This window comes from Cydia splendana, chromosome Z (genome assembly GCF_910591565.1).
Source record: "Cydia splendana chromosome Z, ilCydSple1.2, whole genome shotgun sequence".
NCBI lineage: Eukaryota > Metazoa > Arthropoda > Insecta > Lepidoptera > Tortricidae > Cydia > Cydia splendana.
The window spans coordinates 13,273,619-13,294,071 of record NC_085987.1 but is presented as its reverse complement, the minus strand read 5'-3'; the positions used below and the strand labels follow the sequence as shown (position 1 = coordinate 13,294,071).

General features: G+C 36.8%; 2 protein-coding genes across 2 annotated transcripts; one reads left to right on the top strand and one right to left on the bottom strand.

Moving 5' to 3' along the window:
- Positions 1 to 2,349: 2,349 nt before the first annotated feature.
- Positions 2,350 to 15,188, top strand: LOC134804454 (cilium assembly protein DZIP1L). The gene is made up of 9 exons (XM_063777495.1): positions 2,350 to 2,565; positions 3,321 to 3,388; positions 4,099 to 4,266; positions 8,473 to 9,216; positions 9,327 to 9,581; positions 9,827 to 10,299; positions 10,781 to 10,931; positions 11,330 to 12,273; positions 13,799 to 15,188. Exons 1-9 carry the CDS (start codon positions 2,451 to 2,453, stop codon positions 14,166 to 14,168), a joined length of 3,288 nt encoding a protein of 1,095 aa, XP_063633565.1. The 5' UTR covers positions 2,350 to 2,450; the 3' UTR covers positions 14,169 to 15,188.
- A 690-nt stretch (positions 15,189 to 15,878) lies between these two features.
- Positions 15,879 to 20,238, bottom strand: LOC134804672 (large ribosomal subunit protein uL2). Its single transcript, XM_063777788.1, has 6 exons — positions 20,117 to 20,238; positions 19,814 to 19,963; positions 17,692 to 17,848; positions 16,919 to 17,122; positions 16,384 to 16,542; positions 15,879 to 16,036 (listed from the first exon to the last, which is right to left on the bottom strand). Exons 2-6 carry the CDS (start codon positions 19,949 to 19,951, stop codon positions 15,921 to 15,923), a joined length of 774 nt encoding a protein of 257 aa, XP_063633858.1. The 5' UTR covers positions 19,952 to 19,963; positions 20,117 to 20,238; the 3' UTR covers positions 15,879 to 15,920.
- Between the last annotated feature and the right edge of the window lie 215 nt (positions 20,239 to 20,453).

Below are 20,453 nucleotides of genomic sequence, written 5' to 3'. Positions count from 1 at the left end.
CATTTCAGCTAGGGTTGTACTTTATTTATCGACTTTGATATCGATTTATTATGATTGTTTATTTATATTTTCTTACTTTATCATGCTACCCCGCTTAAAACCAACTAAATTATCTTAATTAAATAATTAAAACATGTTTTACAGGTTACCAAGAAATGAACATAAAAAGAAAAAGTGGTTGGAGACGGCGACCCTGACCGACTCTCGGGAGCCCTCGGGTCCGTGGGGTCGTTACTCCACAAGCTGCCCTGCGGGCTTTTTTTATATTATTATTATAGTTTTTTTTATGTAATTCGACATTAAGAGACCATATAGGTACATCAATAAGTAATTGTAATATGTTAGTTTGAATTTGAACTGGTAGTTGCAGTTAGTTGTATTTTATAAAATTGTTGATGTATTGTTATTATTATTGCTTGTATGTGAATTCAATGTTGACGTGTACAAGTGCCCTTTTGACCTATTAGCTAAATAAATGTTGAAGAAGTTGAAGTTGAAGAGCGGAAGTCATTCCTTATTTTTGTAATTAAATAAATGTTCTGAAGGTGTTTTGTTTTTTTTTCACCCGTCGTTTGATAAGTTTGAATTTGTATCGCTCTCACTTATAGGTACGGCGCACCAAGGTCGAGGTGCAGTGCGGTAGTGTGTTACGGACTTTAGGGTTGACAACACAACAAAATTGATTGTAATAGAGAGGTAAAGTCTAAGAAAAACACGTACACTTATTCTGACATCCAAAACAGATGGCGCTGTACTGCGCCATGTGTTTTGCGGTCACTGAGTTGTCAAACGTCAACTTTTGAAAATCAGAGTTACCGCAAAAATCGCAATATATATGGAGTTGAACAGCATCATCTCTGTTTACCTGTTAAATTCGAAGCACGAAATTGTCTTAGATTTTACACATCTTACTCAATCAAAGTATCTTTTCACATAACAATATACTCATAAAGAATATTTACTTACTTACTTACTATTAAAATATAAATTCCTCAAATAATACATTCATATTCATTATTCATTCATATTTTAAATAAAATGAGCCGAGAACGTTCAAAAGTTATCGATGTATCGATAAAACCTAGTAACAGTAAAAATCTTTTGGGCAGCACTAAAACCGCCATGTTTAGCGGCCGGATGACGTCACACTGGCACGCATTTTTCGTTGACGTTTCACTTCCATAGGTTTCATATTTCAGTGCTGTCAAGTCCCTTAACAATACCAAAGAGAATTTAGACAAATTATCTTTGACAATACAAAGCACAAGGCAAGAATACTTAACACGAGTTTGACGCTGACATATTCGCTAGTGACGGCGTAAACTAACTTTACAATGCATCTCCCTCGTACGGACATTGGTGCAGGCGAGATGCACTGCGTTTGAGTTGCGAAAAAAATACATATACATACTTCTATATTCTTACTATATTTCTCTATGCTACAGGCAACTACAGAGGGCCTACCGCGAACACCGTCGTTCGCAAATTGAGGGCATCTTTCTCTGTCACTCTTTAATTGGAGAAAAAGAGAATGATGCCCGCAATTTGCGATCATCTGTATTTGCGGTAGGCCCTCAGGCTACGCATTGTCGTATTCTACTCTTGTAAAAAGGTTTACTTAAGTATGTTTAATATTTGAATTTTGAATATTATATTTTGTTTAGAACTTTGTCACTGTAAAAAGTTGAATACGTTACCATAGCAGTCCGAAAAACATCCTCATCATACGAAGACCTATAATTGTAAATATTGTAATTTTTCTTGTAAATATAAATACTTACATATATGTACTTACTTCGATAAACAATCGTTCCTGTGAATAGCGTGACCATCAAACGCATTGTAAGTCAATTCCTCAAAAAGTCACCACTCTTTCGACCAACCCCAAGAAAATTAAGTAGGTACTTAGAGTCTGGCTAATGAAAGTTGAACCCGAGAAAACGCGGCAATTTCAAAAAATCTGGCTCTTTGATTATAAAAATTATAATTTTAATAATTTTCATATTCTAGAAATGATAAAAAGTATAAAATGTATGTAATCCTTATTATCAAAGAGCCGCCTGCTACAGATTTTTTGAAATAGCCACGTTTTTTCAGGTTCAACTTTCATAAGCCAGACTCTAGTATTAATAAAATAAACGAAAACATTCCTTTCGTTAGGTTTGGGATCATTTTAATACTATTTTCTCTAAGCTATAAACATAACTTGACATAACTAAACTTTTTAACATTATTATCACTATTGAAAGTTCCCGGAGTGATTATATTCTCTTTGGTTCCCGTTGTTTGCCGCTGCAGTTGCAAGCGTTGCTAGGCAACGTGGACGTCAACATTGCTTATAATCAACAATCAGTAACTACGTCCTGCCAAGGATGTTGTACGAAATGTAACTATTATTTAAGTGTAACATTTATCAATGTAATTGTAAGTTAAGGAAACATCAAACAAATATGGCGTGTAAAACTTCTTACGAACTACATCATAACTTCCCTAGATTAGCGGAGGAGACAGGATTTGCCTTCAATACACATAGACCGCGGATTCACATAGACTGGAATAAGATTAGTAAGTACCTACGTCGATATCCGTTCATTTTTAGGGTTCCGTACCTCAAAAGGAAAAAACAGAACCCTAGGATCATTTTGTTCTCCGTCTGTCTGTCGGTCCATCCGTCCCTCTGTTTGCCAAGACCCTTTATCTCCGGAACGCGTGGAGGTATCGTGTTGAAATTGAAACCATATTAGCAGGTCTACAGTTCCTTGAAGCTGTTAAAAAATAAGACTTCTAAGTTAACGTAAAAAAAAGATACGGCCGTTTATGCCGCATAAAAACGTACATTTCGACACTCTCGAGGGAATCAGTATTTATATATACGGTATTTTACGTAGACCTAGAACTATGAAATTTGGCAAGACGTATAGTCTTATACTACAAGTACAAGCTAAAAACTGAAAACTAAAATTTTGTAAAAAAAATGTTAAATTTGTAAGCAGCCCTCGGTGGGCGCGTCCGAGTCGCATTTTTGTACGGTATTTTATTTAATCTGCTGTTCGTTCGCTGTAGATCAGTATTCGTTTCTATTGCTTTAATAACCCCTCTAAAATAACAAGGATTGCAGTCCACACAGTTTAATGCAAAGTAGCGAATGACTAATGCAGCCACGGGTGTTTTAAAGAAACAAATTGCTAACCGTGTGGCTAAGTTATTAGAAAATGTGGAGTACGCCTCAGCGAACACAAAACAAAGACTTGAAGGTTTTAACCTGCAAGAACAACACAACAAGAAAATAAATTGTAATTTAATGCAATTCTTCATTACAGGACTAATCGATATTGATAGTTTAACAAGAGACCGGAAATTCGCCCTGTTAGAACAGCATGTGAACGACGTAAGCAACCATTTATACCTATGTATTTATTTAAACGTACCCAGGTAATAATAATTAAGTAGGTAAGTCTCATATAATGGTGAAATCTTGGAATTTTAAAGCCTAACCCTGTGATAAAGTCCTAGAGACTCACTGTGATAGCTATGTTATGTACCAATTATTTTCTACTTTACTAGTTGTAGGATGGTTGTAGGTACTTTTTGTCTTATAATACAATTCCCATAACACATTAAATTTGGTAGCGCGCATGTCCCTTGGATTATCCAGGGGGCCGAGTTTTGAATTTCGAGCGTTCGATTTCGTCACTCGAAAATCGGTGGAAAACAGCGAAATGCTAATTTTAAAATACGAGCGATAGAAATTGGGAATCGAGTGGTATTGACCATTCGTTTTCAATTCTATTAGTAGAATTTAAATGCCGGGTACTGGAGATATTATTGAACGAAATAAACGAAATCGAGCGGTCGAAATTCAGAAATCGGCCCCCAGGTCGGCTGTATGTGGCCGATCGTCGACAGTAGACAATAAATCTCATTTGTAAGTATGCGTAGTGATTACGGTTCTATGGTTACTAAGATTAGGTGCATTTGACGACGACGTCGATGTCAGGTGGAGGGGTTTTTTTACTCGCGGCGTTGGCAAATTTTCTGAGTTTAGGGCGTTTCACCTGTAATCTGTACGTTACAAAATAACTGCCTTGTTTATTGTAGATTTTGGACTGCGTATTGGAGTCAGAATTTGACGTCCGAATACTTGACGAAGGTGTGGTGAAACTGTTCCGATTGGCTCAGCTGGCCGTGGAGTATCAGCAGTTCTGCCGGCACTACCTCGACCGCAGCGTGTTTGTGCTGCGACAAGAGATTGATACGCTTGCACAGGTTGTATAATGTATCACTTATGTTTAAACGAAGAATGAGAAATAGCCCATACAACCATTTCCAGTCGCCGTTACGACGCGGTGTTGACACATCTTGTGTCGACACCGTCTGTTTCGGTCACAATTCCAGTCGCAGAGTCGTCGCCGTGTCGACACAGTTACCAGAAATGGGGAAGGGTCGACACATGACACAAAGTGACATAAAGTGTGGTCGCCGTGTGCACACATTGTTTCGGGTTTGCGACTACTTTATGCCAAAATCATTCGTTCATTCGTTCATTTTGTTCCTGTCAAATGGAAACTGTCAGATGGAAAAATACTTAAATAAAAATAAGTGACATTAATACGCCATCTCTAAAACGGATTACAAGACGTAATTATATATTGTTTACATTTATATTACAATAGGACTTAAATTATTATGGGGAATTAAACTGCTCGAGTGATTTGATAAACTAAGTGTAATATAATCAACGCGCCACCACATTGTTTTAGTTTAGCCGGAAATGAAATTGTTTACTTCTCAGTGCCTGTGTTCATAACTATATTATTTGAAGCATTTTTAGTACTTCCATGCGTATACTATACTTAAATAACAGAAATAACGCTTTACATACTACGAAACTTGTTAATTATGATGTATAAATATGGTTTAAGGCTGAGAAATATTGCAGTCACAAAGTAGTTGCAATGTTTCGACTTTGTGTCGACTCTGTGTTGACACATGACACGCGCTGTCAAAAGTAATAACAAAGTTACTGGTATGTTACTGGATTTGCAAAATGGCTCCTTGTGTTGATTTGTTTTCAGATATTCTCAAAGTGTAAAAATGCTGTGGTCAGAGATGGGCATTAATCGATTAACTGTTTATTCGACTAATTAATGGAATAAAAAAAGTTAATTCTCAAATTTTAATCGCGATTAGTTTAGTCGACCTAACATAGATTGAAATTGAATTAATCTGAATATTAATCGAATAAATTATCGATTAAATCTCGATTGAAAGTTGACAGGGGGCCATTTTTGTACGTAAAAATAATAGAAATGTCTTGCATGCAGATGGTAGCAAAACACTTTGTCATAAAAGTCGAGATGGGTGTCGATATATAGGTTTTAGGGAGTGCCGATTTCGAAAATAATGACCATTTTGGAATCCGAAATGGCGGCCATGCACTGTGTCATAAAAGTCGTCATGGGTGTCGTTTTATACGTTTTAGGGGGCCCCAATTTTGAAAATGATGACCATTTTGGAATCCAAAATGGCGGCCATGCACTATGCCATAAAAGTCGTCATGGGTGTCGTTTTATAGGTTTTAGGGGGCGCAGATTTCGAAAATAATGACCATTTTGGATTCCAAGATGGCGGCCATGCACTATGTCATAAAAGTCGTCATGGATGTCGTTTTATAGGTTTTAGGGGGCCCCGATTTAGAAAATGATGACCATTTTGAAATCCAAAATGGCGGCCACTATGCACTATGTCATAAAAGTCGTCATGGGTGTCGTTTTATAGGTTTTGGGGGGCGCAGATTTAGAAAATGATAACCATTTTGGATTCCACTTTTATGACAAAATACGTAGCCGCCATCTTGGATTATAAAATGATCATCGTTTTCGAATTCTGCACTTCCTAAAACCTATAAATCGACATCCATGACGACGCAAGTTATCTTTATTTTCAGATCTAACAAATTGCTACAGAATACAAAGGACAAAAAAGAAGCGAGGAGGTAATGAAACAAGCAAAAATACAGATGACTCCTCGACGCAATTGGGTGATTCTTAAATTGTGTCCATATTTTTTTTGTCATAAAAGTTTTTATTTTTCACATATTACTCTCACAAGTTCCGTGACATTTCGACCTTGTAATTTTTTAAGTAAATGTTTTTGTTTATCTATGAGGATCTCACTAGAATAGTATAATCAAGGTATGTTTATATTTGATGAATGAAATAGTAACGCAAAAAAAAAATATATTTGTGTCTTATATTCCTGCCGAAGACTTTTATTTTACCTTTTCCTTCTACACAAGTTTGGCCAAGTAATAAGAATTTAGGGCTCTCAATTTTATTTTGACTTCTACAACAGTAAAGCTATGAGGCCATGTTTGGTATCGTTTTTGTATAAATTCGCAGTACCAAATTTAGTTAAGGTACTTATCACATTGACACCATTCCGAAGTAAAAACATATAAACTTATTAAAATACTTTCTTTTAAACTCCTCTTCACGCTTAAACTGCTGAACAGTTTTAATTTAAATTTGGTACACATATATTTTGAGTCCCGAGACAGGATATAATAAGTTATCTCAAAAATCATCCTTTAAAGGTGTGAAATGAGGTGTAGGGGGGAATTCAGAATTGACTTCTTGAAGTTAATACTGTTTAAGTTTAGGTTTGAAGTCATGTTTTTTCATCATTTTTAACTAAATCAAAGATGTAGACCATCCCAAATTTCATATAAATCGGTTCAGCGGTTATTGATTTCCCGTACAAATTTCCACGCCACTTTTCACACCTTCAAAAGATGATTTTGGTTATAAGATCTATCCTATGTCCTGTTCCGGGACGCAAACTATTTCTATACCAAATTTCAACGAAATCGGTTCAGCGGTTAAGCGTCAAGAAGAGTTTCAAAAAAACCGGCCAAGTGCGAGTCGGACTCGCGTATTAAGGGTTCCGTACATTAAGTCCGACTCGCGCTTGACTGCACATTTCTAATAGGTTTTCCTGTCATCTATAGGTAAAGAACTATTTTGTGTATTCAGACGGACATACATACAGACGCACGAGTGATCCTATAAGGGTTCCGTTTTTTCCTTTTGAGGTACGGAACCCTAAAAAGATTTATTTTTATTTTGTGGAATGGTGTCAATGTGATATCTTAAATGGATTCAGCACCCCAGATTTATACGAAAACGATACCAAACACGGCCTAGCACCTTCACTGATATAGATATATCAAGATAAAATTGAGAGCCCTAAATAAACTTTCAAGAGCGGATATCTCAAAAACTATTCAACATATCGAAAAAATTGACTGAATAAACTTGTAACAAATTAAATTAACTTTCATTTTGTATAAGTGGCCATGTCGCTGAGATGCATAGTTTCCGAGATATAATCGAAAAACGGGAAAATGGGACCTTCAAAGCCCCCTCTCTCCCCCCCGCTCAAGGGCTACGGCCGGGGACGTTTGATATGTTCACCTCCTAACTTGTCAAACCGAGTTACGGAGTCAAAAATTGTGTTCCGAGCATTTCCCTCTACAACTTTTGGAGCATTCGTTGCCTGACCTAAGTAGCTTATTGAATTTCTTTAAAAACTTTTCTGTAAAAGGTTGACGGGTGTTGGGTGTTTATATGGTTTCGGTCGATTATTATCATTTGCATTGCCCATGATGACTTACTAGAATTACGAGCACACGAGACACTAATAGTAGTTTGACAAACCTTGGTTTTCAAGAGGTATTTTATATTGACATTTGCTGTCACAAATTTGCTGTCAGATTTAGTCGCAAACCGCACGCAAAGTGCACACAAATGTGTCGACACCTTGTTACGGAAAAGTGTAGACACGGTGACGACACTTTGTTTCGAAACAATTCTAGACACATTGTGTGGACTCTGTTACGACACATCTGACATTTAGTTACCACTTTGTGATTCTGCGACTGGAATGGTTATATGGGAGCTTTGTCTCAATTGTTTGTACCGGTCTAACGTCCGATTCAAGCACTCCTGTGGCCTATTTTATAACGCTACAAGTTACAATTGTAACTTGTAGCTTTATAAAATAGGCCACTGGAGTGTAGTGGTAAACTTACGCCGTTATACAGATAGCCTTTGCAATCTCGGGACTGCTATATGGTCATTTTTTATAACATACTAGCGACCCGCCCCGGGTTCGCAACCTAAACCTTCCTCAAGAATCACTCTATATTGATAGGTGAAAACCGCTTGAAAATCCGTTCAATATTTTTTTAATTTATCGCGAACATACATACACACAAACAGACAGACGCGGCGGGGGACTTTGTTATATAAGGTGTAGTGATCTTATTTAACCTAAAATATAATCGACTCTATTGCGATTATTACATTATAAAGATCTTAGGGATAATGGAGGCAGGCATGATATTATTAGACATCACGAATCTTATACAATCAATGAATCGTTGGTTATACGTATCTTACTGTTTTTCAGGAACTGGCTAACGCGAAAAAGGATTTACAAGAAAAAGAAGACGAACTTAGAAAATCACGAAGAAAAGGTAAACCTCACTACAAACCCCTTCTTCCTTATGGGAACGATAATATTGCGGCAATGATATTAAAAACCCTCACTAATAAAGCAGACATCTTCCCGTCGACTGCGGGCGGCGAAGTCCCACAGTACAACAAATGCCACTTATGTGATAAAGTTTTTTTGAACCAACTTTACCTTAAAAGTCACATTTCTAGGAGACATGCGAAGCTTTTAGATGACCTTCCGGAAATACACGTAAAGCAAACTGAACCCACAGAAGTTAATAAAATTGGCAGTGAAAGTAATAAGCTCAATGAAGAGATAAACCAACTAAAAATGAAAATAAAAGAAATGGAAGTTTTAATAACTAATAATAATAAAGTTTTGATAGACAGTGAAGTGATAAAAACCAATGAGAGCGTTGAGAGTGACAAATCTAAAGAAATGAGAGATGTCGGGGTTTACGCTAATAACGATGACGTGTTTAAAAAACTCGAAGAATGGAAAAAAGCAGAACAAGCCAATCACACTAAAGAGATCGATATGTTACGTAATCAAATATTCGAAACATTAAATAGTTTGAAAGTGAAGGAAATTGAAAAACCTAATGAAAGTGACAAATCAGTTATCGAAAAACTACATAAGACAATTAAAGATCAGGGCGCAGAAATACTATCATTGCAGCAGGCACTTACTCAAACAGTAAATATAGACAGCGTTTAATTTTTTACCAACGCTTGAGTGAACTCGCAAGTGCTTCTTTACCCGACTGCCGAAAGGGAGGGTATTTATTGGTTTCTTTGTATTTACAGAAAATGAAAAGTGATAATGATGACATGGAACGTAAAAAAGATATTGAGGGACAAATGTTACACTGGGTGCGGCGGGACGAAGCTCAATCAAAGCAGTACGAAATGCTGGTTCAGAAACTAAACGAAGTAGCGAAGGAAGCGCGGGAATCACGAGCAGCGGCCGAGGCGGAGCGCCAGCGAGCAGGACAACTGGAGGCTCTACTGAAGGAACGCCTGTGTCACACGCATGCCAGCGGCTCCTCAGACGGCGGTTCGGTAACTATTCATTATATTAATTCTGTTACGAACTTTGTGCTTTTTGAATTCCGGTAGTGTTGCTTTCATCGTACCATCACGCTCCGCGATTGTTGTGCCATTTAGGGTCCTAGCTAAATTGGTTGTTCAATACTTACGCTATAGAATTTCCAATTTAGCAAGAACCCTAAATGGCATAACAATCCCGTGTTATGAATGTACTTGTTTTTAGTGTTCTTACTTATACCATTAAATTCGGGCTACAGGTTTCCAATACACAGGAAGAATGCGATGATACAGATCCAATAAACGAACCAAAAATGATTAAGCCACCAAACCCGGCCGTGAAGGATAATAGCTTAGAGCAGCTACATCGTAAAGCTCAAGAACTACTAAACATGGACTCGAGCAGTACATCTGATGCTTCAAGTTCAGAAAGGTTTTTCAATAATCAGACAGTAAAGATAACTGCCAACACAGTAAACGAAAAGTCTGCATCAAAAGGACACGTAAAGAAGTACTTAAAGCAGCACGACGACAATACGCCGTCAAAGAAAATTAGTACAGAAACGAATAAGCACAAAGCGATTTCTATTAACAAAACCAATGACAAGAGAATAGTTGCCCAGAAACAAAAAAAGACAAAGAAAGATTCCGTACAATCCCATCAGAAGGAACAATTAAAACCATCTCATTTGATTATGAAGCAACAAAACGGCCCTATACTTCCACCCGGAAGGTAAGGATTAGCAAAATTCGTTCGAAACATAACATAATTAAGAGGCAAGTGGACGACAGCGTGCGACCACTTTTCCATCCAATCGTTGTTCCCATTTTCCTCCTTAATTTTTTTAGGCGAAATTGACCTAAACTCATATAACGTTTTTTTCTTCTTATGGCCCCAGAAATGCTTAATTAAAATCCCTCGGGTTCCTCGTGGGAAGCTAGTATATTTACCAGTTTAACCACAGTTATGGCCCTACATACTTCAGGTTGCGTACAAATATTTTCAGTAATATCAATATCCACAGAGGCCTAGTTCACCCTCTGGGTTGGAAGGTCAGATGGCAGTCGCTTTCGTAAAAACTAGAGCCTACGCCAATTCTCAGAATTAGTTCCCAAGCGGACTAGGAGGAAAATGGGGACTGCGCTGCGATTGGATGGATAAGCGGTCGTCCACTATACTTGCCATCACTTATTTTAATAACTCCCAATTTTAGCCCTCTAAAAGTGATTCGAGCCAAAATTACAGAAGAAGTTAACAGTAGACTTGTGCAAGCCGGCGTGGACCCGCTCAAGAGTAAACTAAGCCAGAATCTTTTTCATAAACAGAAAGCACAATTACAACAGCAATTAGAAATAAAAACGAAGGTAAATATAACTTCAGACTGGTGTAATTTCATTTACAATATTATGTGCCTCCAAAATCTCTTTAAACGCCTAACGCCTAAGTAATTCGTGGAATTGCTTTTAATGTAAAAATATTCTGAAGGAACTATTCAATAATGAATAGTACAAAGTTTTACAGTACATATGGCCCTTTAAATTTTCGACATAGGCACGTTTAGCGCTAATTACCGCACTAGGGCGGTAAAGTAGCACCATCATATGTACTGTAAAATATTTTAGGCATTTTATAGCTACCCATCCGGAAGTTTGTAGGTACTATTTCAAGTATTATTGTGTAATTATTATGTAGGATTTTGCTTTGTTAAGTACCGTGCTTGTTTCTTTGTTATGTTTTGGTATACTTATTGTTCATTTTTCAGAAATATCCTGCTTATGAACAAGTAAGATACACTATTATGGCATATTTGGATTCAGATGCTTCTGGTAAAAATGGAGATGTTATGTCAGAAAACAATATGCCGGCTACTAATGATTTGACTAAAGCATTCAGTCTTAGCTCGATGATATCAAATGTTAAAAGCAAGGCTTTATCTTTAGTTAAAAACAAAGAGGTAAAAACCAAGAGTAAATACAAAAGCTCAAAGTCTGAATTTACTAAAAAAGCCCTGAGATTGCTCAAGACTCCACCTGAATCCCCAGTAGTTACAAACGTTCCTCACTCGAGCCCACCGGTTTCTGAAGAAGATGAAATTTTCGACAGGAGACTCGACTACAAGACGACAACTGAAGATAAAAATGTGAAGCCTCGTCTAATCAAAAGAAAGAAGTTGCCAACTCAAAGTCACTTAGAAAGTGACTCTGATGAAACTCCACCTAATACGAATCCATCTATCCCCCATAGGCCAGCAAGGAGTATAGACAACTTGATAAGGTCTCCGGCACGAAGGCCCTCATCAGCGACTGCAGATTATAGTAATACTATTCTTAAATACACTAGTCGTAATAACGACGTTCATCTGATTCGTACTCAATCAGCGATAGACATTCTGGAATTCGGAGCTGAAGATAGAGAAATCAATAAAAAAGAGCAGATAACTCCAAGAAATGACGATATTCAAGAGCTTTTGAAAATTAACAAAGTACCCAAAACTGAAAGTAATCGTAGCCCTAAACAAACTAAGAGCGTCCTGAAAAATGCATCTTCGACATCGTCACTCAATAAGAAGAAAGTGATATTCGATATGGATGCTATACAAATGAAATCAGTTAGCGCGTCTCCTTCACAAAGCCTAACTGAAAAAAGCGATGATAAATACGAATTGGGGTTAATCAACATCGGAGATGATGAATGGGATATATCTAGGTAAGTTTTATGGATAAAAAAATTTATTAAAATTAATCAAAATGAATTGTGTATTGAATGTAAACATAATAGGTAATCGCTAAATAAAAATCTAAATAGACGGTAAACTATTGTCTGCATTCGAATTTGATATGGTGCTTTATAGTTCGTTTTTTTTAGCATTAGAAAAAACTTGAAAGAAGGTAAGCGATCTTGACATGTCTTTTAATTGAAAGACGCTTTTTAAAAATCAGTAACTATTACTTATGAAAGCAGAAGAATATAAATGATCGTTTTAGATCCATAATTGTTACATATTTGCCGTAACTTATTTTTAAAATGTGTTTTTTGATTAAAAGACGCATCAAGATTGTTTGCATTATTTCTAATGCTAAAAAAAACGAACTGTAGGTATACCTACATTTTCATGGTGGCCCAAAATTTTAAGTCACACGAACCCGCATCCAAAAAGCCGCACCCATACAATCGAAATTACGCTCTCATTTCATCACGCCATGCTTAAATTACATGAAACTGGACATAATACTAGTTTTCGTTGCCAAAAAAATGTTAGGGGAAGCGGGGTAGATTGGCACATGGGGAGTTTTGAACACCCACACTAATTCCGTAACTAAAAACTTATGTTCACCTGCTGCAACACTAAAACGTGGCTTTGTATATGTGAGTGAGGTACCAGCTTCGGCCCATCTCGCCTGCCAGCCTAGATACTAGACTAATACCAGACGTAGATTTATGTTACTTGAATGTTCATGTCTAATTTCATGTTAATTCAGAATGTCGTTTTAGGAATGAGAGGGTTGGTAACTTCGATTTTATGGCGGCAGACTCGTGTCTTAAGCGGTTATCACACTGCTCGGACCGGCGTTCGGTGCTGCGGTTTTTGACTTTGTACTGAAGAATCTTGATTTGTTTGCAAAAACCGCAAAGGTGTGAATCGCACGATGGTCACACACTGAGCTCCGTAACCGTACGGATTTTTGTCCATAAACGCGATTCGCCGTGCATCGCAGCTCCGAACGAAGATCGCCGCCGCACCACAGAATAAATAATAGTACTAGAGGTACAGAAGACTCACTCTCTAACAAAACGCGTCTGTTACGATCGGCACAGATATGGCCGCTAGGTGGCGACAGCGCCACGCGCGGCTTATGGTTTTCCCCAAATATGGTGTGGAACGGATGTACTTTTAGCTACCTGTAGCAAAGCGACGAAATCGCGGAGTGAGCCACGCCTGGCCGCACGCGAATTCGTCGCTCCGCAATTCGCCACGAAATGCAGCGGCAGTGTGACAATCGCCTTATTTTTTTTATTTCTTTTTTAGCCTGGTTAAGTGTCCCACTGCTGGGCAAAGGCCTCCCCTCGCTTCCTCCACTCAACCCTGTCTTTTGTAGTTTCCCGCCAATCCGGATAAAATGCGTCCAAGTCGTCCCGCCATCTCCTTAATTACCAGAAATAATTTATTTTACCCTGAATTTTATGTAGTTGTACAACACAATTTAATGTGTACTACCTAATTACATTACAGCATCGAAAATGAACCCATAAAGAGTGATACCAAGATACGCGTGAATGTCGGACAAAGTCCAAAGATAGCTGAACTAAAGCAAACTATAGAAGCTCAATTAGCACGTCGCAGTGAGACACCTTCCACCGCACTTTTTGGAGGGGTTGACGTATTAAGAGGGCCTATGACCAAGTCTTCCAACGTTGGCGGGAGCAACACGAGTCTCGGCAGCTCAATCTTGGACGAGTCGGACAGTGCCAAAGTATTGAGCCAAAAAAATATAAGCGTAGTAAAACCAAAACATAACGCTGGAAAAGATGACAGTGAATTGGACATTTCTGATTTTAGCGTTGATGGAGTAACTAATAAGAATGAAAAAGATTCTTTTTAGAATAATATTAGGTCATTACCTATGAAATTGGCGTTTTGTTCGGAGAATTTCAACGAAACACGAATTTCCATACAATTAATTTTGCGGATATTTTTTTGATGGCTAATTCAAACCAAACAAAATTTTTCCAGTAATTTTTGACACCTTTAAGGTATGTTTTCAATATCTCCATTTCTTGAAAATTGGTACCATTAGAAAAATATAAGTAATTTTAATACTCGAACCGACAGCACATGAAAAGACCTATTTTCAAGGCTTAATTCTGAACACTTAACAATAAAAAATAACAATTAATTGTATGTAAAATCGTTGTTTATTGAGTGCACTGTAGTTTTATTGTAATTGTGTATGTACTTTTGTAAAAAAAAAAAAACTAGGATCAGACTTATATCTATGAACAAAAACGCCAATTTCATAGGTAAGGACCTAATATTTAAGTTAATTGTAATGAAAAGGTACATTAAATTTAACTCGCCATGTTATACGGGGTGAAATTTTAACCACCAGCGATACTCTACGTAGTGACTTTATAGGTGATACTGAAGTACTTTTATTTATGGAACCAATGCCGTAATCGCGAAAATGGCTAGTGGTTAAAATTCGAACCTGTATGTTTGACGCCATTGTTTGTCTATGGTTACGTAATGAGCTCTACAACGGATGGACCGATTTCGATGCGGTTTTTTTTACATGTACCTAAGCTAGTCTCTGATAGAAATCATTCCAGCAGTTTTAAGAGTATCAGCTTTTTTCCAAAATGCTGTAAGGCATTTTTTGCATATAGCGTAGGGGTTTTTAAATTGTTAGTTATTTTTGTAATCGAATAACAATAAAACTGGATGTCTTGACCAAGGCTTGAATTTATAGTTCGACAATGTATTCTTCCAGTAAACTTTCAAGGGAAGGAACCTATACGCTAGTTTGAACGGAGACGCGTGTTGGAAAATAGCTAGGTCCGACGTACGTCGAGGTATAACTACCTCAGTCCTACATGTACTGTAAACTACTATCTATTTCTAATAAATAAATCATCTGTTTTTAACATAGAACCACGTTTTTTTTTCTCGTCGTAGCATAAATCTACGATCTCAGCATATGTCATTGTTGAAGAACTAATTATATTGAAACAATAATTTCCCCATAGGGTATTTCAACCTTGGGAGTTAAAATTTGTATCCCTCACTACGCTCGGGATTCAATGTACGCCCAAGCCGTAAATGTCATTATGCTCCCTTGTGATGGAGGATTATCCTTCGGATAAGAATAATAGTAGCTATTATTCTTATCCGAATGTTTTAAAAACGTGTGAACTCTTGATACACGCCAAAACTACGTTAGAAGCGGTTTTGGTCGAACTCTCAACAAGGGCTTATAGGCTTCATTACTTCTCAGGTACCGTAATCTGGCTCAATATCGCCTAGCTCGAAAAAAACATCATTCATTTATATATTAACAATACAATCATTACCATATAACCGTTTCCTTACTATACCATCTGTGTAATGATTTAGCAAAATAAATTATTCTGATTGTGACCGTCAATAATAGTTAAAACTGTTACTAGAAATTCGATTTTAGACAGCTGTTTGATAGATAATGAATGTATCAAGGTAGGCTAGGCAATGTTGAGCACGTTTATTGCACTCAGTTGCTTATAATTTATAATATCAAGGTTGATAAATAAGTTGGCCATAAAATAATAAGTCATAATTGATTTTCTGTTTATTTTCAAAGTCTTCTTTACCTCCCCGCTTACGCCTCCTTCTTGGTGTCTGTCTTGCCACCACGGATCCTGCCGGTTCTGCGCGCGGCGATGAGACCGACCTTGCGACCAGCCGATGTACCTCTCTTGACCGTCGATGCCTTACCTGGAAATTAGGACATTGTAATGAAAATGAAGCTAATTAAAAAAAATATACTACATGCTAATAAAAAATAAAAAAACCATATAATATAAATCATTCATACAAGTATATATTACAATCACATTCATGATGGCAAAATGAACAAATTAAAGATAGATTACAGCACACGGCAATTGATTTCATTCATATGATTATAAAAAATGTGATGAGACAGATTACAATACTATAACTTGCTATAATTATAACTATATACATATTATATTTTCTTGAAAGATCAGTCTAAAAGCTAAGCCGTAATAATTATGTAATATTAGGATATTATATTGTTATTATAGGATTAAGATACTCACCAATATGTTGATGGTTACCACCACCGTGAGGATGCTCCACAGGGTTCATGGCAACACCGCGCACGTACGGCCAGCAGTTACGCTTCACCTTGTACTTGTGGTAGGCGCGACCGGCCTTCAGGATGGGCTTGTCAATACGACCGCCACCGGCGACGATACCTGGACAACAATTACTTTATTTGGAACATATCTTTAAATACTAACATTGTTTTAAGATGTTTAACATTTCTTCAGAAAGAGCCTCTGTGTAATCATTAACATATTCAGAGTAGGTAAGTGAAAGTCATCATGTACAATAAAGGGAACTTACAAAAATCATATTCTTCTAATTTTCTTATAACTTGTGTAGGAAGTTGCACTTCATCGAAATGGTGTGATACATTGGTAATTTTGGCTCCACTTAACAGTTATGAAAACGGAAGTTAATATTACATCCATTTAAGCAGGCAAATTATAACATTTATTCAGAACCACCACAATAAGCATAATTCTAGAACATATTTAAAAATAAATTATTAACAGATGTTCCACTCACCAACCATGCCTCTGTTGCTAGAGGGCAATACTTTCTTGGCGCCAGAGGGCAGCTTGACCCTGGTCCTCTTGGCATCAGGATTGTGTCCGATGACTGTGGCAAAGTTGCCAGAGGCACGAGCCAGCCGGCCTCGGTCACCCATCTTCTCCTCCAAGTTGCAGACAATGGTACCCTCAGGCATAGCTCCAACGGGCATCACATTTCCTGTGACATACAGATAAATTCATTAAAATTAAAAATTTAATGAGCTTTCCTATTATTCGTTTACTTTTAACTTCAGAAAGAGCCTCTTGTGTCGTCATAGACATATTCAGAGTAGGTAAGTTAAGGTCATCATGTTGTTGATGCTCCATGTAGTTTTGAACTAAATTCTCAAATTGCATTTCATTGAAAGATGCCAAATGCTAAACTGAATCATTTAGACAAAAGTTGCTATTTGTAGTGTAATAAGTAGTATTAAGAGCAGAGAAAAAATTGCGAGCATATATTTTTAGTACCTCTTAACTCATTAAATATCGAAAAAAGTCAAACAAACAAGACAGAAGACTAGATAATATACATCAAATCTAAAAAAAAACTACATACAATATTAATAACCAAAGAGGAAATAGGGACTATGTATGGCGAATTGTTTTCCAGTTTCTTCTTAATATGATCAAAATTAGTTTGGTAAATTAAATATTATGGTGGAGCGTACAAAACTACAAGTAAGTAATTATAACCCTACTTTTTGGCATTGCTGTCATCAGGAAAAGTAAGGCAATGGAACTTACCGACTTCAAGGGTAGCCTTCTTTCCACAGTAAACAAACTGGCCCGTGTACAGGCCCTCGGGAGCAATGAACAGCTCCTTGCGGGTCTTGAACTTGTAGGGGTCACGGAAGTGAACCACGGCCAGGGGAGCACCACGACCAGGGTCATGGATGATGTCCTATTGAACAAATTACATATTCATTGTTATTTTATTTATCATATATTTATCTAACAGCAAAGTTTATCGTTGCAAGCTTATAAATTCCGCTATGGGCTTGAATTGATTTTCTAAAACAGAAAAAAACCCTGAAAACATAGTGCAGAGACATTATCTAACATACAATGGATTGAAATAGAAATCTATGTGTTCATCTACTAAATTAGCTTCGAATGTCATTAACTGCCAAATGTACTGTACTAAGTACAAATAATCCCTCCAGTTATTGCATATTGTTTTTTATGGAAACTCAAAATATTTAAAAAGTAACAATCAGGGTTAAATAGGTGCTTCAGACTAACACTATTCTTGGCATGTACTTCAAGTAGTACATTTGTCAGTTACATCAACAACAGCAGTACAAATATTAATTCGCATTTGCTGCAGGCAAGTGACTGAAAATAAAATTAAACTTATCACTAAAACAATTCTTTAAAAATACCCTCCTCTTTCAAAGTTGATTTATAATGTAGCCTATGTCACCAGCATCATAAAAATGATCTTTAAAGACAAGAAATTGGCTCTGTGATTTTTATGCTAAGCAACATAGAATCATAAGCCTTCAAATAATTAAAAAAAAATGACTATTATCTTGATTTTAGCCATTTATAAAGAGAAAAAGTGACAAAAGTGGCAGATAGTTGATCACTTAATTTAGTGCCGGGTTATTGGGTGGATCGGACCATTGAAATGCCGGATTACCGAGATTTCACTGTATTTGGAATGACTTCATCAACTAGCCATTTAAACTAAACATAGAAACCCATGAGAAAGAAAACATGGAATTATGTAAATATGCATATGAACTAATGTAAATTAGATTAGGCAAGACTATCTGAACCAACCTCCAGAAACAATTTTAATAATTACATTAACTTCAAACATCTTTCTAATCTAATATATCATTATTGCCAGAACTTACAGGACTAGCATTCCAGGTGCAGGCACAAAATTACTCTAAGCCACATGGATGTTTTTTAATTGCAGCACATTTAAAAAAGAATATGAAATAATTTTAAATGAAGCATGGCAAATGTTTATATAAAGGGATAGGGATACTTAGGCTTTTTGAGTGATACAACCTTAAAACTAGGGTTTGCAATCGGATCCGAAATGTATGTAATTATCCGGATCTACAAAACAAAACACAAAACGCGAGAGTTTAGTGTTATATCCGGATCTGGATCCAGATCTGCGGATCTTCCCATACATTTCGGATTCGTCGTACAAACCCTACTTAAAATCATTTCATTTGGGGCCTTTGCCTTAATTATTAATATATCAATGAAGCCCTAGCAAAGCACAACAAAGCATACCACACTTTGGGTCAGTAGCACCAAGCCTACCCTCGTTCATCAATCATCAGTCACTCTCAGATCAGATTGTATCAATATTTCATGGTTCACTGCTGATTACTGATCAGTCCGTCTATTGTAGTTGGTGCAGCTGACCCTTGGGTAATAAAAGCGTCACATTATCATTAGCTCAAACATTTAAATTCCATTGTATTGAGTTTAATAACCTCAATAATACACTGGTAATCATATTTAGAATAGAGAACAATATAGAACTGAATTTGTAGTTATTAGGTCTCATTTAATAAATATCCAATTTAATTGATTTCTGCAATTTTATTATGCAAAAATCACTAATCGACGACAATGTGCTAAAATGAATTAAGACAAATCTAAACTTATATACTACTGTTGATTTGAGAGGTTAGAAGGCCATACATGAGGTTTGATCAGTTTAGTGAGGTTATGTCCTGCAGTTATCATGATATTTTATTTGTGCCAAGTCGAAGCCATCGTACACGTAAATGGTACACGAGTTAAGCATGCTGTATCGGTAAAGGGCTCAGGTGGCTATAAACATATTTTATATGCCGCTGACGTATGACAACAGTAAGTATAACAACATTCTTACCTTTACTACTCCCTTAATGTAACCATGTCGTTCAGCGTAATCCAAGGAACGAAGTTTAGGCGCTCCTTTCCTCTTCTTGGTGTGAGAAACGAAGACCGAACCGGCACCTTTACGCTGGGCACGAATCACACGACCCATGATTAATGTCGCCTAAAATGTAAATTCAGCTTTTAACAAACAAAATAAGGACACAAAGCAACAGACACGATTTAAAACATTGATAATATGGTATTTCCGAGAAAAAAAGGATTAAATTCGATTTGATATTTAAAGATTATTTTACAAGAACTCCGGACAGCATACCTCAGTTCGAGGGTCAGTTTTGAAAGAAAAAGAAAGCTACAGACTAATAACAAAATGGCCGTGCACAGATAAGTTAAAGAACCTGAAGAATATATAAACGTGTTTTTTCTTATGTTGGCTATTCTGATATACTGCGTAATTTTTATGATATACTCTGTCAAGCCATTTCCGTCAGTAAAAAATAGCGGCAAATTTATAAAATGTATCTACTAGAGTCTGTTCGGAACGAGAAGAGTCGTGAAATGTATTGGGCCTCATACATTCCACGACTCTTCTCTTTCCGCACAGACTCTATAATAAAATTAATTTCGCGCCTTTTTCTATTGACAAACTTGTT

What these genes read in the sequence shown, in the direction of transcription:
- LOC134804672 (XM_063777788.1), bottom strand. Translation starts at nt 19,951, where the DNA reads ATGGGTCGTGTGATTCGTGCCCAGCGTAAAGGTGCCGGTTCGGTCTTC. An exon ending in TAGCAACAGAGGCATGGTTG is followed by an intron (nt 16,543 to 16,918) that starts GTGAGTGGAACA and finishes ATTGTTGTCCAG; the next exon opens with GTATCGTCGCCGGTGGCGGT. An exon ending in TGGTAACCATCAACATATTG is followed by an intron (nt 16,037 to 16,383) that starts GTGAGTATCTTA and finishes CCTAATTTCCAG; the next exon opens with GTAAGGCATCGACGGTCAAG.
- LOC134804454 (XM_063777495.1), top strand. Translation starts at nt 2,451, where the DNA reads ATGGCGTGTAAAACTTCTTACGAACTACATCATAACTTCCCTAGATTA. An exon ending in AATTAGAAATAAAAACGAAG is followed by an intron (nt 10,932 to 11,329) that starts GTAAATATAACT and finishes TTCATTTTTCAG; the next exon opens with AAATATCCTGCTTATGAACA. An exon ending in GATGAATGGGATATATCTAG is followed by an intron (nt 12,274 to 13,798) that starts GTAAGTTTTATG and finishes ATTACATTACAG; the next exon opens with CATCGAAAATGAACCCATAA.